Source organism: Pistacia vera, unplaced genomic scaffold, assembly GCF_008641045.1.
Source record: "Pistacia vera cultivar Batoury unplaced genomic scaffold, PisVer_v2 Contig401, whole genome shotgun sequence".
In the NCBI taxonomy this organism is placed as follows: Eukaryota; Viridiplantae; Streptophyta; class Magnoliopsida; order Sapindales; family Anacardiaceae; genus Pistacia; species Pistacia vera.
The window spans coordinates 517,701-532,649 of NW_022196226.1; the positions used below are offsets into that span (position 1 = coordinate 517,701).

The window sequence follows — 14,949 nt, forward strand, 5'->3', positions numbered from 1 at the left end:
AGATGCTTTGGTTGTTTCCTTTCAACAGATACATCAGCGTGTTCCACTTTACATTGGAAGTCGAGAGGAAGTGGAGAAATTGGAAAAGTATTTAGCTTAACCGAAATGTAAAACAAAGAGTACTTTTGTTCATGAAATAATTCTTTAATGGAAGTTTCTCAAGAAATACGCTAAATTGAAATTAAAAGAGAAGCAATTACTTTCCTTTACCTGTATGAATTACTTTTGTTTCGGGGCAAAATATTGCCAGCTCTACATGGGACTTCAGCTGTGTGTAAGATTCAATCTAGAAATTGGATCAAATTTTCAGAGTGTGCTGATGTGGCATTGATTTAAGCTTATGTGGAGTCAAAGTTTTTAAACTTTGGTCAAAGGCACTTTGGAAGAAAGAAAGGGATAGCTTTGTAATTTCATTTCTAGGATATTTGTTGGAAGAAAGAAAGGAGTATGCTGAGAAGGTATTAGAAGATTTAATATGCTTGAGTGTAAATCTGTCAAAACACCAATGGGGCAACATATTAAATTAAGCTTGAATCAGTGTCCTAGTTCAGAAGATGAGAGAAAGGAAATGATTGATATCCCTTATGCTAATGCAATAGGAAGTCTAATGTACCTTATGGTCTGTACAAGGCCTGATTTAGCCTTTGCAGTGAGCTATGTTAGTAGATTCATGAGTAATCCTGGAAAACCTCATTGGGAAGCAGTGAAATGGATACTAAGGTATATTAGGGGAACAATGTCAACAGGAATTGTGTATAGTAAAGAGAAAAACATGCTGGATTTCATTGTGGGGTGTGTAGATGCTGATTATGCTGGAAATCCTGATAATAGGAAATCCATGACAGGCTTTGTTTTCTCTTTATGGAATAATCTGGTTCGTTGGAAAGCTAATTTGCAGGCTATTGTGACTATCAACTACAGAAGCTGAGTATGTGGCGATTACAGAAGCTGCCAAGGAAGCAATTTGGCTAAAGGGAATGCTTAGTGAGTTGGGATTTAATCAGGCTCAAGTTCCAATCAAGAGTGATAGCCAAAGTGCTATATTCCTATGCAAAAACCAAACCTTTCATGAAAGGTCCAAACACATTGATGTGAGGCTGCACTTCATCAGAGATATGGTTGAAGAAAAAATTATTAAGGTGGAGAAAATTCTTGGGAAAGAGAATCCAGTAGATATGTTTACCAAAGTTGTTACTTTGGATAAACTAAGGCTCTTCAAGAGCATGCTCCAAATTGAGTAAGAATTGAGGAAATTTCCAAGGCAGTAGGGGATGAAGAAATCAGATGCCAAGGTGGAGATTTGTGCTGATGTGGCATTGATTTAAGCTTATGTGGAGTCAAAGTTTTTAAACTTTGGTCAAAGGCACTTTGGAAGAAAGAAAGGGACAGCCTTGTAATTTCATTTCTGGGATATTTGTTGTGCCTTTCAGTTTTCACGCCACTTTCATTTCTCTCTGGATTGTTCTCTTCTTGTTACAAAGAGAGGAAGTTGTTGAGGGAAAACATCAAGGTGGAGCCTTGGTATTCACAGGATGAGATCAACGATGGTGTTGAGCTCTCTTTGTAACTGATTTTTATTCTTTTTCCTCTTGTATAAATTTTGATTTATTCTATGTATTTTTGTGTGTGTGTGAGAGGTGTGAGACACATGGGAGCAACCTAGGGTGGTTTACAGAGGGGAGTTGATACTGGGTTCTTGGTGTAAATCTGACTCACAAACTCTGTAAGATTTCTCTTCATAGTGTATTTTTCTTACTGCTTTGAAGAGTGGATGTAGGTAATCAATCTGATTACCGAACCACTATAAATCAGTGTGTATGCTCTTTATTATTTATGCTCTTATTTTCGTTATATCTTTTTTTTGCTGTGAATGTGTTGGATTATTTTAAACTTAGATTTCCTTATTGAACAATCAGTTTGATCAACACAGAGGAAACAGATTATCAGAAATGGAAACGCATAATTGTCTTCTTTTCATGTGGGAGAGAAGTGAAATTTCTTAGCCATTCTTCATGGTGATCAATCACACAATTTATGAAACTTGTATCAAACCAATGCCATAATCAGAACCTGTGCCTAGGGCTGGTTAACAAACCAAGCCACTCGCGAGCCGGCTCGGCTAGAGTTTGGCTCGTTAACGGCTCAGCTCGGTTCGTGAGAGAGAACGATTCGAGTTTGAGCCTACTTCAGCTCGGCTCGTTAGGCTCACAAGTCGAGCCTGGCTCGAATAAGTGAGGAGTTTTGGGGGGTTTACTGAATATGAGGGATTACACTAAAATTTTTAAAACAAAAAGTTTTCAAAAATGACAAGGACCCCCTGATTTTAAAATCCCTAAAATCGTTGACATGAACTATTTGCCTTAAAATCAAACCAATTCCAAAAATTGTCAACACATTTTCTAGCCGTCTCCGGTGTACCCTATCATCGTCGTCAATACCATCTACTTCGCTGGAGTGTTTGTTGCAGAATCGCCATCGTCAAACCTATCTACCCTTCCAACTCTCGACGTCACTGAAATCTACTTGTTTTCCTTTTCTGTCCTCGCTGTAAAACCCAGCTGCTCCATCGTCGACCATCGTCTTGTTCGCAATAAGTTTGATTGTTTTTAATCTTGTTGAGTTATTGTTATTTGTGTATGATTGATTTTTGTGAAACCCATTAGCTTCTCATGATTTTTGTGAACTCTCTTTTATAACAGGTGGTTTTTTCCCGTGAAAGTGATTGTGTTGTTGTCGTTGACCAGCGTGGTGTCATCGTCTTTTCTTCTTTAACTTGTGTGATACTTTTAGGTATCATTGGCATTGAAGATTCAGATCGAAGATATGCCAAGTGCCAAAGTCAGATGAAAAACATTGGTTTGTGTAAAACAATGTAAAAGTCAAAAAGATGTGATAAGGATGTCAGTTGCTTTATTAACTTTACAATGAAAATATATTGTTTTATTACCTTTTTCCAATACTTGATTACTGATAGTATTAAAAGGGCCTAAAAAATTGAATTTTCTGGACAGCTCGCGAGCAGCTCGAGCTCGTAAATCGACTCAAAATACTTGTAAGAGGCGTTTGGTTCAGAAATGTTAGATTACTGGAAAGATAGATTACCTTAGAAGATTACTAGGAATCTTTAAAAAAATGTTTTTGGTTAGTTGGTGGGTATGTTATATGAATATGTTTGGTTATGGGGAATAAATTGATGGGTATGTTATTTAAATTACTAAATTGTCCTCCTTTTAAATATTAATATAAGATTGTTTTTATTATTAATTTTTGAATAATTTCTTTTAACCCCCAATATTTCAGATTTAGCTAAAACACCCCCGCTTATATAAAACTTTAATTTATGACGAAATCACCCCCATCTCCTGCCGCCGCCTGCCGCCACCGTAAACCACCGCCGGAAATCTCCGAAAGCACCCATGAGTACCTCACCGTGACGAAGAGGCTTCGAATATGGCTGTTTTCGGCCATTTCGATGGCCAAAAATGGCCATATCAGGCCAGATCGATGGATCTGGCCATTAACGGCCAGGTCTGGGCTAGATCTGGCCATTAACGGCCACGGACATGGCCGTTAACAGCCAGATCTATTCCGACCAGATCTAGCCCAGACCTGGCCGTTAATGGCCAGGGATCTGGCCGTTAACGACCAGTTCCATCGATCTGGCCTGATATGGCCGTTTTCGGCTATTTCGATGGCCGAAAACGACCATATCGAAGCCTCTGGAGCCTCCCACGGAATTTCGTTCCTTTTCAAGGACTCTGACGATTTTTCGGCGGTGGTCCGTGGTGGTTGGCCGCTGCCGGTGGTGGTGGCTGGGTAGCAGTGGTGGTGGTGGTGGCTGGGTGAGTGGTGGTCTGTAAATTATTTTAAATATAAGGGTATTATTGTCCAAAATTTTAATTAACAAGGGTAAAATTGAAATAGAATATTTATGTAAATTTGTTTTAAAGTAGGAGTATTATTGTCTAAAATTTTTATTAATAAGGGATAAAATTGTAACAAAAAAAGATAACCCTGGTAATCTCAGAATACCTAAGAAAATGGAAGTAATCAGATTACCTCTTATATTACCAATAGTAACCACTATTGGTATTTAAAGATTACCGGTATCTTATATTACTTGACAACCAAACATGGTAATCAAGTAATATAAGATGATATAACCCCAGTAATCCCACTTAACCCCCAACCAAACGCTCTCTTAAATTCATTATGAGGCGAGCCGAGCCGAGCCACAAAATCTATGGCTCAACTCGGCTCGTTTCTTTACCTTATTTCATGAGCTCAGCTCGTTAAGCAAAAAATTCAGCTCATGAACACCCCTACCTGAGCCTCAAATAGCCGTGAGATATTTACTTTTTTGGTAGATACACCATAAACCAATTTTAATTGGAAGCCTGGATAAATAAATAACAAAGATTTTGTGCAAGAAGTTTCTACTTCATTATCAAATGTTATCAGTAACCTTCATCAGAAATTTACAATCACCACTAAATCAATATGGACAGAATACAAGTGGACAAAGATAAGTATTTGATTAGCAAGCTGAAGGGTACTTTGCTTTGCCCAATCTTTCAACTAAAATTATGTGGGAATACTAAAGAGATGTTAAGTAACGTGTAACAAAGAATTAAGATCACAGTCAAGCATCTTTGATGTAAGTACTGTATTGGTACCGTGTCAGCATTAAGTCATCTTAATCTTCAAAAAGAATTAGTTTCTTGCTGAAAAAAATTTCTAATCCAAAGAACTCCTGCGACCTTTTGCTGCATTTCATAAGAAAACATCAATTTTAGAACTCCGAACTAAATTTTGGTATACAGAACAATGAAAATACAAGTTTATCCCCAGTATTGAAAAGAGAGGAAAGCAAAACTTAAAAGTAAGGAGCAATAAATCACCAGGACTTAAAATTCTTATGCATTTTGTTATTGATTTTACTGCAGTTAGGGTTTCAGAGCCTGCAAAATGAAAATTTACAAGATAAATACATAACTTGAAATGATTAAAATCAAATCAAATAGGTAAGTCTAAATCACCTTCAACATTCATGTCTTTTCCTGAAAGAACTTCTGTCAGTATAGATGAATATTCTGACACAACTTGATTAGCCTCCAGATTGGCATCCCCAGATTCATGAGAGCTGCATATTATGTCAAGTATAACATATCTGGTGAAGTGTATAGTGGTGTATAAAATAGTGGAGAATACTAAGACATTAAATAATCAACATGACAAAGGGAACAAATACCCTGAAATATTGTCCACAGAAGCACAACTATCCACAATTGGCTGGCAAGGATAACCAAGTCCTTCGCAGTCGAGATCAAAATCAACTAGCAGCTCGGAGAAAGAAAAATTTCGTCCAAAGGCATCTAAATTAGGCAAATCCATGTCAAAAATGCCAGCTTCCTTTTCAGATTCAGATGTCGAAATTTCATTAGTAATTGGTTCATCCACGTTCACTACAATTCCACCTCAAATCTTTCCCACCTACCCACCTCAGACAAGCCATCCTTCTTAGTCTCGTTCTTCTGTGTCTCCAACTCCATTTCCATTGCTTCTTCACTGCTCAAAACCACTTCACCCATTCTCATAGTAGCCAATCAGGAAAACAGCCAACAACAACCAAAACACTACACCAAGTATGAACAGTCACAACAACAACCAAAACAAGCAATAACCCAAAAAAACAGCAAGAACATAGCAGCCAATCAAGAAAACAGAAAATATCATATATTGATACCATTTACAATATACATAGTAGATCCCGGCAAACATAGATGATGTCATTTAAGAAACAGTGTCAAATGGTAACAGTATCATGCAATTCATTAAGATGCAACGAAAAAAAAATTAAGAGCACCGATTGAGAAAAAAATTAGTATCAAGGTCAACATAAATTCAATTGCAAGAGGACTTGGGATCCGTAGTGAGAGACTCACACGGCTCCGGCGAAGAGCTAAGGCGAAGGTAGCGACGGAATTTCGGAAAATCCACAGCGGTCACTCTATTCACTTCTCTATTTTGAGATTTTATAAGCTATGAAATGACAGAGCTGGACTCTCTATGATTTCAGTGGTTAGGGTTAAGGTTTGGTTTGTCAACGGGGAGAAGAGCGCGATGGAGATGAAGAGCTGATAGGAAAACTGACCGAATGAGATGAAGAGCTGATAGGAGAATAGAGCAATGGAGAAGAGAGATGGAGATGAAGAGAGCGATGGAGAACCAGAGACGAGAGCGACAGAGAAAGCGATGGAGAAGAAGATTGAAAAATTGAAAAATTGAAATGATAAAGTAAATTAAAAAAAAACAGAGAAGAAGTAATAAAAAATAAATATTTAATGATGATGTGGCACATGTTAGATGATGTGGTATCGCACGTCACCTGCCACGTCACTTTGTAATGCCTTCTTTGTTTTTGGCTTTGTAAGAGTAGTGCAAGGATCTAATAATACAAGACAGTTCAAGTACCACAAACCAAAATGATTTATGGTAAGTTGAGCACCTTTGAACAACATTTGTAAATCGTATAAAATATTTTAAAACAAAAAGTCTAACGAGAACTATAAATAAGGTCTAAACAAAGACGTAAAAAAAAAAGTTGGATCCGCTGCAATCAGGTGGCGAAGATAATCAGTGATGGACAATCATCTTACTCGTTCATTTGCAGTTCTTGGTTCCACTGGTTTGCAGCCAGTAGTTTCTCGATAATACTCTTCAATGCAGGGACACTCATCCCACATTTCTGATCAGCAAAGCAAGATCTTCCTTCTTCAGCTGCCTTGCAAAGCTTTGGATCTAGAGGTACCTTACCGAGGAATGGTACAGCCATCTCCATGCACATTTTTGCCGCACCGCCACCACTTGTATCAAATACTTCACTCAAGGCAATCAAGTCTAACATTTCTGGTGCCTTTTCTCTCATATACTTTATCACTTTCTCCGTCACATCTATCTGCTCGCCATTCTCCGTTCCCCGAATGAATTTGAAATCTGTTAATGGCTGGCATAAGCCACTCATGTTCTCAACAACCCCAAGAACTGGGACTCCAACTTTCTTGCAAAAATTCACTTCTTTACGCACATCAATCAAAGAAACCTGTTGAGGTGTAGTTACAATGATCGCACCATCTATTCCCGTAGCCTGGAGGAATTGGACAATAGAGATGTGTTCATCTGAAGTCCCCGGTGGTGCATCAACAACTAAAAAGTCAATATCTCCCCAATATACATCCTTTAGAAATTGCTTGATGAGTCCATTCTTCCGAGGTCCCCTCCATATGACAGCTTCATCAGGGTCAGGTAGCATAAATCCAATGGACATAACCCCAAGGTTGGATTCCACATAAACAGGAGACCAACCAAGGTTGCTTTGGTGAATATCTTGACCTTCTAGGCCAAGCATCTTTGGGATACTAGGGCCGCAGATGTCTATGTCCAGGAGACCAACTTGGAAGTCCATAGCTGCTAATGCAAATGAGAGCTGTGCAGAGAATGTGCTTTTTCCAACTCCACCCTTCCCTGATAGAACCAATATCTTGTGCTTAACTGTAGCCATTCGTTCAGCAATAGCAACCAAATCTGCGGAAACCAATACATAAAATATTAAATAAATAAACAATTCATGAGAGGAACAATATGGTCAAGGCATAATAGTTAAGCAGATATGAAAAATAAGTGCTGCGATCACTTGTACAAGAAACAATTTGCATCAGTGATGGCAAACCCATCATATTAAATTTAAAACATTTCTTCTCACAGCTACAATTTCCATGGGAGGTAAGTTAAAGCACAAAAGAGATATTTACGTTCAAAAAGAATAGTAACAGAATTTTAATCAGAAACAAAAGTGAACTATATTCTTCACTTTTGGGGTTCTGGATTATATTCACTCTGGCATACAGGAAATGACTAATCATTGCTTTCAAACATGCAGTACGGCCTAAGATGGTAGTCCATTTAAACCCAAAAGGTGAAATTTAAACCTAAAGATGTGAGTTTGAGAAGCTGAAATATTTTTACACTCTTGACAAGATTATGTGCACACAACCTTTACCTGATTTCCAACCTTCAAATATAATAGATAAGGTCATGTAATACTTGTTATTCCTTCATACTCAACAACTATCACACTTAAAACACATTAAGTTTTAACTGGAAACATAATAAAGAACTTCTCACATGCAAAGAAAAATTAAATCGAATTTGAGATCACCACAACTACATTGATCTCAGTAGCATCATATTTATTTCAACTCTATTGACAGGCGTCAGTAAGAGAATTTCCTTGTAATCAACATACTTCTAAATATAGATAAAAGTAAATATTAATTAAAATTCTCTCAAAACTAATTAAATTAACAGCTAATAAAAAGTATCTTGAAGACTAACAAATTAATGGTGCATGAGTTTAGACTTTGAGAGACTTGTAACTATCACAATTATGCATACTTCAACTGAACTAATAGGTGACTTTAAAATCTAACCAATACATGATCTGATATCTGCATTACACAAACCACAGCCCCATAAATAAAAAAGCAACACTTGCACAGCAGTAAACTATAAATCTGCTAAAAATCAAATCCACAACATGTAGGGCCACACACCAAAGTGATTCCACACTGCAAAAATTTAAGAAAGCCAAAAAGTGATCCTATATCATCTTGTGTGATAATATCTCCAATCTCTTCAACAGCACCACACTATATGATTAGTTTTTAGGTCACACTGCTATCTAAAATGTAACATAATCCCTCAATCTCCAAGGACATGAAGAGACAAGCCAATATTACTTAAAAGAAATTGCCTACAGTCGAGTTCAATTCATTGAATAAACTTTGGCTTCTAGCCACACCATTTAAAACAGGAAGAAAAAAAGAGTCCTACTGAAACTTTGTTCACCAGAAAGAAACAAATTGTAGTTGACACAGAAACACCTATGAAGTGGGACTCACATAAAACATCATCCTAAATTGATTTCTAACTAGCATACTCCATCCAAATCTACTAAAGCTTTCAATCACACTTAATTCACATTTAATTAAAAGTTGCAACCAGCAATTAAATAAAAGCTTATAAATATAAAGACAAAGACAAAGAGAATGCAAAAGGTTAAAACCTGGGTCGGGGCCTTTAGGGGCAGTAGCACAAGCTTCTTGATTAGGGCATCCTTGGCAGGAGTCAGATTTTCCCGCAGACTCTGACTGAGGACCTGGGCAATCTGAGGAACAAAACAAAACCAATGAATTCAATAAATTGTAACCTTGTACATAACAAAAGCCAGGAAAATCAACTTGATCTAAAAGAGGAAGAGAATTTGAAGCATACGTTCATTGGCGTTTTCAGGAATTTCACCGTTCTCCATAGCCGGGTTCTCTTGAATGAGTTGTTATTAGTTCAAACAGTGCTGAGCTACGAACACAAGGCAACAAACAAGTCCAAATTGAGACGAGCTAAAAAATCAATAACACGATTAAAAAAACAAAAAACAAGCGTTTCCTCTTCTTCCTAAAAATATATCATAGCAAAAACAAATGGAACTTAAGCCCGCGCACACTAAAAAGATTAAAAATGAACATAAAAAACAACAACAAAGGTATCTCTAATTTTGTTGCAATTTGAAATATTATCCTGTGCCTTTTTATCAAACACCTTGAACCAAACAAAAACGCACATATCAACTCCCTTCCTCTCATCTTCTACAACTTCTTGATGATTTTACAAAATACAAGTATTCATCTAGTTAAAAGGCACATATCAACTAATTGACCGAAGCACCCCATTGGACATAAAAAGATCAAAAATTTACAAATCCCTATTTCCTAGTATTTGAACTCCTATAGCTTGGACTCAGAATTCTGAATAATCTAAAATTATGAGAGAAATTACCAAGATTAAATTGCTCCTCATTTTTCTTAATAAGAAACAAACAAAATTTTATTAACATAAAACTACATTGCTCACTCAATAAAGCAATATCAAATAGCTTTTTGAATAGCAAGACACCAATAAAGAAATTAATGAGAAAACTTCAAAACATCAGTATTCATTATGCTTATGCAGCACTGAAAGCATACAAATAATTAAAGGAAATATTACACATACTCATTTATTCAACTCTAAAACTACAAACATATTAACATGAAGCAAATTTCAACCTTTCCAAACCCAGTATACACATGCATATCCACAGACACCATGAACTGAATGATTTTGGTCTCCAGAAAAAACTTTCCATTTCTAAAGTAAGTTTGCAAGAAACAGTCAATATCATTTTAACAGAACATAAGTCCTGAACTCCTAAAATAAGGTACTGACATTCATAGCTCAATACCTCTACAACTACAAACATATACTCACAACTTTAAAACTACAAACATATTAACAAGAAGCAAATTTCAACCTTTCCAACCCCGTCTATACATGCATATCCACAGACACTATGACAGAATGATTTGGTCTCCAGAAAAAAACTTTCCATTTCTAAAGTAAGTTTACAGGAACAGTCAATATCATTTTAACAGAACATCAGTCCTGAACTCCTAAATTAAGGTGCTGACATTCATAGCTCAATACCTCTACAAAATAACCCATTATTTTCACATCTATCTTTGTACATATATCTATAAACCAAGATCAATATCAAAACCTAGTGTGCTAAGCAAAGTAATCTTCTCAATAATATAGTCTAAAAGTCATAAGATGATAATACCGATGTAGAAAATGATTTGATTAGAACACTGGCCACATAACAGCTACTACTCAGAGCACATAAGACATATGTAATTACTTGCTTTTATGCTGATACAACTAAGAACCAAAGCAATTCCATACAGAAAAACACTTTGTTTGCAACAGGACTATACAATTACTTGATATTATTGAAAAGCATGAAAGTTAAAATAATATATGGCAATAATGTACAACAGAATAGATAAATACTCACATGAGAAACAATACAAAATAAAGACGATCAACCAAAGGACTATGCTATAAAAAGAAAACAAAGCAGCAGTTCAATAAAGAAGCACAACTATCTGTGGAGCCAGCATATAATACAATGCAGGGTGATAGAGCACTATGTCAAGAGTTAAGAGTACTGTGGTAAGGATCTAGAGTCTTGACAACACAACATATCCTTCAGCACAGAAGATGTTCAGAACATTGGCACTAAGTCAAATTACACATGAAACTAATGGAAATTCAAGAGTTGTTTTCATATGTTCCCAAGTTATTAGTGACAAAAGAAACCTATGGAATATCATCATTTAGAACAATACAAGAAGAATAGTTCCTAGTGTATAAAATTGCAGCGAGATTTACATTTATTTTGTAACCTCAGACTATCCCACAAATATTTTGCTGCTAGAAGAATCGTTCAACTGTAACAACATAATAATTCCTCAAACCGGCCAAAATTGTGAATGTAATACTCAAGGCAGTTAATGTTTTAGATCCACTAACTAGTGCTATCACAATCTTCAGGGAGCGCGCTAGATAGCTCCTAAAAATAAGTAGAAATATATTTCAGCTGAGCAAAGAACCAAATTACCATTACAAATCATCAAAATATCATTCTATACCATAACCCATCACGGATAAGATTACCAAGTGCAGAAAACCGATTATACAATCAACTCATAACCAAAATTTTGACTTTATAATGGAAAACACTACAATTTCGAAAGGGAAAAAGAAAATTCAGCAAATCTAAAGAAATTTAAAAACCCATTTCTTGGTATTTAGTATTTACCAGAAAAAAGAAACCAACCACTAAAAAAAATTAGGGATTATTTGTACTTACGATATGGAGATGGAAGGTAAAAGAAGAGATGAGATATGGAGATGAATATGAATATATAGTTACGATCGATTTGGGGCTTCAATTAGGGATTTAGTAAAAGAACTGACGATTTGGGCTCCCTGATTCCAATGTTGATGACGATCTTGGCTTTGATGTTGGAAGGAGTGAGTGAGAGAGATGGCGATGGTGAGTTGGTGACTGCAAGTGCAGACTGAAGAATGAAGATGGCGTTGGTGAGTTTGTCTTTGTGATTGTCGAGAGAGAGAGTTTGAGTTTGAGTTAAACTAAAATTGTAGGGTTATTTGAAATTTGAAAGGGGGTGCATAAAAATCAAAACCGCCTAGTTTTAGTAAAATTTGGATCGGATATGGATATCCGCTTTTTTAGCAATCTTGATCCGGTATTCAATCTGGATATTCAGACTTTCTAAAATTATGATTCGTATCCGATCCGAATTTTTGGATAACTGGTTTTTTCGAATCGGAGTGGAGCAGACACGGATCGGATATCGGATTTTTTTGAACAGCCTTATCCAATCAGATGCGATTCCAATCGAATGAGATATGAGATTTGGAATGACTATTTTACTCTTGAACCGTTATATTAAACAATTTTACATTAATTTAAAGGAGGGAATCTAGAATTTGTAAAACTATGGACAAGAATTAGCCATTTTGCTTTAACCTTGGGTGAGAACATGTCTTTTACTCTTTTTTAATTAATACTATTAGAGGTTGTTTGGTTAACAGTAATGGAAGATGACACCAGTAATCTATCTCAAAAGGGGATATTACCATGTTTGGTTTTTAGGTAATCAAAAATTCTAGTAAACTTTTAACGTAAATAGTGTTTACTGTAGGCAATATTGGGAGTAATCTGATTACCGAGTGAAAATATGTTATTTTAAGATTATTGAGGTAATCCAATTTTTGTTCCCATTTTACCCTTAATTAATTAACATTTTAGGCACAAATGTCCTCGTATGTTTATCAAATAACAATTAACTCAATTGTACTAAAATGCCACAATCACAATAAAAAATTTAAAATTTAACAAAATAACCCCAACTGCCCAAGACGACTACCAGTCATCAACCACTGCTGACAGTTACTAGAATGGTGAATGTCCGACCGAATCTAGCCGATCGTGCGTCGATCTAGATCTCTGGCTGGAAACTTTAGATCATTGTGGATCTGAACGGCCAAATCCATGGCCATTTTCGACAACATTTGTGGCCGTTAACGGCCTTGGATCTAGCCCTTTTTTGCCAGGATAGGTCTAGCTGTTTGCTGCCAGATCGACGCACGACTAGCTAAATCCGAATGGTCGTGCATCGTTCATGCCACTTTTGATGGCGGCCGACGATGGTAGCCAACTGTCGACAGTCACTTGGGTGACTAAATATTTTGTTAAATTTTAAACTTTTAATGTGGTTGGGGTGTTTTAGCAAAATTCTCAAATGTCAATGGGTTAAAAGTAATAATCGAAATAATAAAACAATATTATAATAATTTTTAAAGAAAATGGCAATTTAGTAAAAAGGTCTCCTATAATTCTTTTATTCTTCCCAACCAAACATATTAATCATATATATCCATCAATCGAACCAAACATATATAGTATAATATTCTCCTTAATCTTTAAAATAATATATCTCACTGATAATCTTATCTTTTCGCATTCCTTGAATGACTTAACCAAAGAGCCCATAGGGGCGTTTGGTTGGGAGTTATGTGAAATTACTAGGGGTTAAGTCATCTTATATTATTTTATTACCATGTTTGGTTGTGGTTGTCAAGTAATATAAGATGTCGGTAATATTCAAATACCAATAGTAGTTACTATTGGTAATATTTGAGATAATTTGATTACCTCTATTTTCTTAGGTATTCTAAGATTACTAAGGTTATCTTTTTTTGTTACAATTTTATCCCTTATTAATAAAAATTTTGGACAATAATGCCCCTATTTTAAAATAAATTTACATTAATATCCTATTTCAATTTTACCCTTGTTTAATTAAAGTTTTGGACAATAATACCCTTATATTTAAAACAATTTATAGATCACCACTGCCACCCAGCCACCACCGCCAACAGCAGGCCAACCACCACGGACCGCCGTCGGAGTCCCCTAAAAAAGAACGGGATTCGGTGGGAGGCTTCGGAAGGCTTCAATATGGCCTTTTTCCAGCCATATTGATGGCCGAAAACGGCCATATCAGGCCAGATCGATGGAACTGGCCGTTAACGGGCAGATCTATTCTGGCTGAAATAGATTTGGCAGTTAACGATCAGATCTCGCCCAGATCTGGTCGATAATGGCCGTTTTTAGCCATCAATATAGCCAGAAACGGCTATATCGGAGCCTCTTGGTCACAGTGAGCTACTCATAAGGACTTTCGGAGACTTCTGACAGTGGTTTGCGATGGCGGCAGACAGCGGCAGGAGGTGGGGGTAATTTCATCATAAATTAAAGTATTATATAAGCGGGGTGTTTTAACTAAATCTAAAATATTGGGAGTTAAAAGAAATTATTCAAAAATTAATAATAAAAATAATATTATATTAATATTTAAAAGGGAGACAATTTAGTAATTTAAATAACATACTCACCAATTTATTCCCCATAACCAAACATATTAATATAACATACCCACCAACTAACCAAACACATTTTTCTAAAGATTCTCAATAATCTTCAAGCTAATCTATCTTTCCAGTAATCCAACATTCCCTAAATCAAACGCCCCTTTAATATATTACTATATTACTTGAGAGTTCTCTTTAAGTGAGATAGGGGAAATTGGGAATGATTCATTGACACCAAAGTTTTTCTACAAATTCTTACATTATTTAATCAGAGTGATTAAACTATTTATCATAGCAATCTTTATATTATAAGAATTTCCCAATATCATATTCATCCCTTCTTAAACATCACTTTTATATCGTGTTGTTCTATTTCTATACAGTTTTACAAATTTAATTTCGACCGGTAAATTCAAACAAATTTAGTAATTACAATACAAACAAATTAAATTAATAATAATTGAAGGAAAGATTTTCGAAAACTGAATTCAAGTATAAGAAAATAACATCTCATCTCTGATAATCATTAGATTATCTAACTCAAACAAA

The 14,949-nt window shown here is 35.7% G+C and overlaps 2 protein-coding genes across 5 annotated transcripts; both read right to left on the minus strand.

The window, feature by feature from the left end:
* Positions 1 to 4,431: 4,431 nt before the first annotated feature.
* LOC116141965 lies at positions 4,432 to 6,233 on the minus strand. 3 transcript variants are annotated; one of them, XM_031427442.1, is made up of 4 exons: positions 5,252 to 6,233; positions 5,040 to 5,143; positions 4,902 to 4,961; positions 4,432 to 4,760 (listed from the first exon to the last, which is right to left on the minus strand). In XM_031427442.1, exons 1-4 carry the CDS (start codon positions 5,392 to 5,394, stop codon positions 4,738 to 4,740), a joined length of 330 nt encoding a protein of 109 aa, XP_031283302.1. In that variant the 5' UTR covers positions 5,395 to 6,233; the 3' UTR covers positions 4,432 to 4,737. The 3 variants fall into 3 exon arrangements, with proteins under 3 accessions (XP_031283302.1, XP_031283301.1, XP_031283303.1); XM_031427441.1 differs by having other exon boundaries at positions 4,432 to 4,766; XM_031427443.1 differs by lacking the exon at positions 4,902 to 4,961 and having other exon boundaries at positions 4,432 to 4,766.
* A 352-nt stretch (positions 6,234 to 6,585) lies between these two features.
* Positions 6,586 to 12,008, minus strand: LOC116141961 (cytosolic Fe-S cluster assembly factor NBP35-like). Of its 2 annotated transcripts, none has more exons than XM_031427437.1 (4): positions 11,873 to 12,008; positions 9,334 to 9,417; positions 9,125 to 9,226; positions 6,586 to 7,584 (listed from the first exon to the last, which is right to left on the minus strand). In XM_031427437.1, exons 2-4 carry the CDS (start codon positions 9,368 to 9,370, stop codon positions 6,656 to 6,658), a joined length of 1,068 nt encoding a protein of 355 aa, XP_031283297.1. In that variant the 5' UTR covers positions 9,371 to 9,417; positions 11,873 to 12,008; the 3' UTR covers positions 6,586 to 6,655. The 2 variants fall into 2 exon arrangements, with proteins under 2 accessions (XP_031283297.1, XP_031283298.1); XM_031427438.1 differs by having other exon boundaries at positions 9,334 to 9,412; positions 11,873 to 11,924.
* Positions 12,009 to 14,949: the final 2,941 nt, after the last annotated feature.

Coding starts and splice junctions, on each gene's coding strand:
- LOC116141965 (XM_031427441.1), bottom strand. CDS start 5,394: ATGGATTTGCCTAATTTAGATGCCTTTGGACGAAATTTTTCTTTCTCC. Junction 5,144..5,251: donor TCTGTGGACAATATTTCAGG/GTATTTGTTCCC, acceptor CATAATATGCAG/CTCTCATGAATCTGGGGATG. Junction 4,767..4,901: donor CATAAGAATTTTAAGTCCTG/GTGATTTATTGC, acceptor TATGAAATGCAG/CAAAAGGTCGCAGGAGTTCT.
- LOC116141961 (XM_031427437.1), bottom strand. CDS start 9,370: ATGGAGAACGGTGAAATTCCTGAAAACGCCAATGAAC. Junction 9,227..9,333: donor TCCTGAAAACGCCAATGAAC/GTATGCTTCAAA, acceptor TTTGTTCCTCAG/ATTGCCCAGGTCCTCAGTCA. Junction 7,585..9,124: donor CCCTAAAGGCCCCGACCCAG/GTTTTAACCTTT, acceptor TGGTTTCCGCAG/ATTTGGTTGCTATTGCTGAA.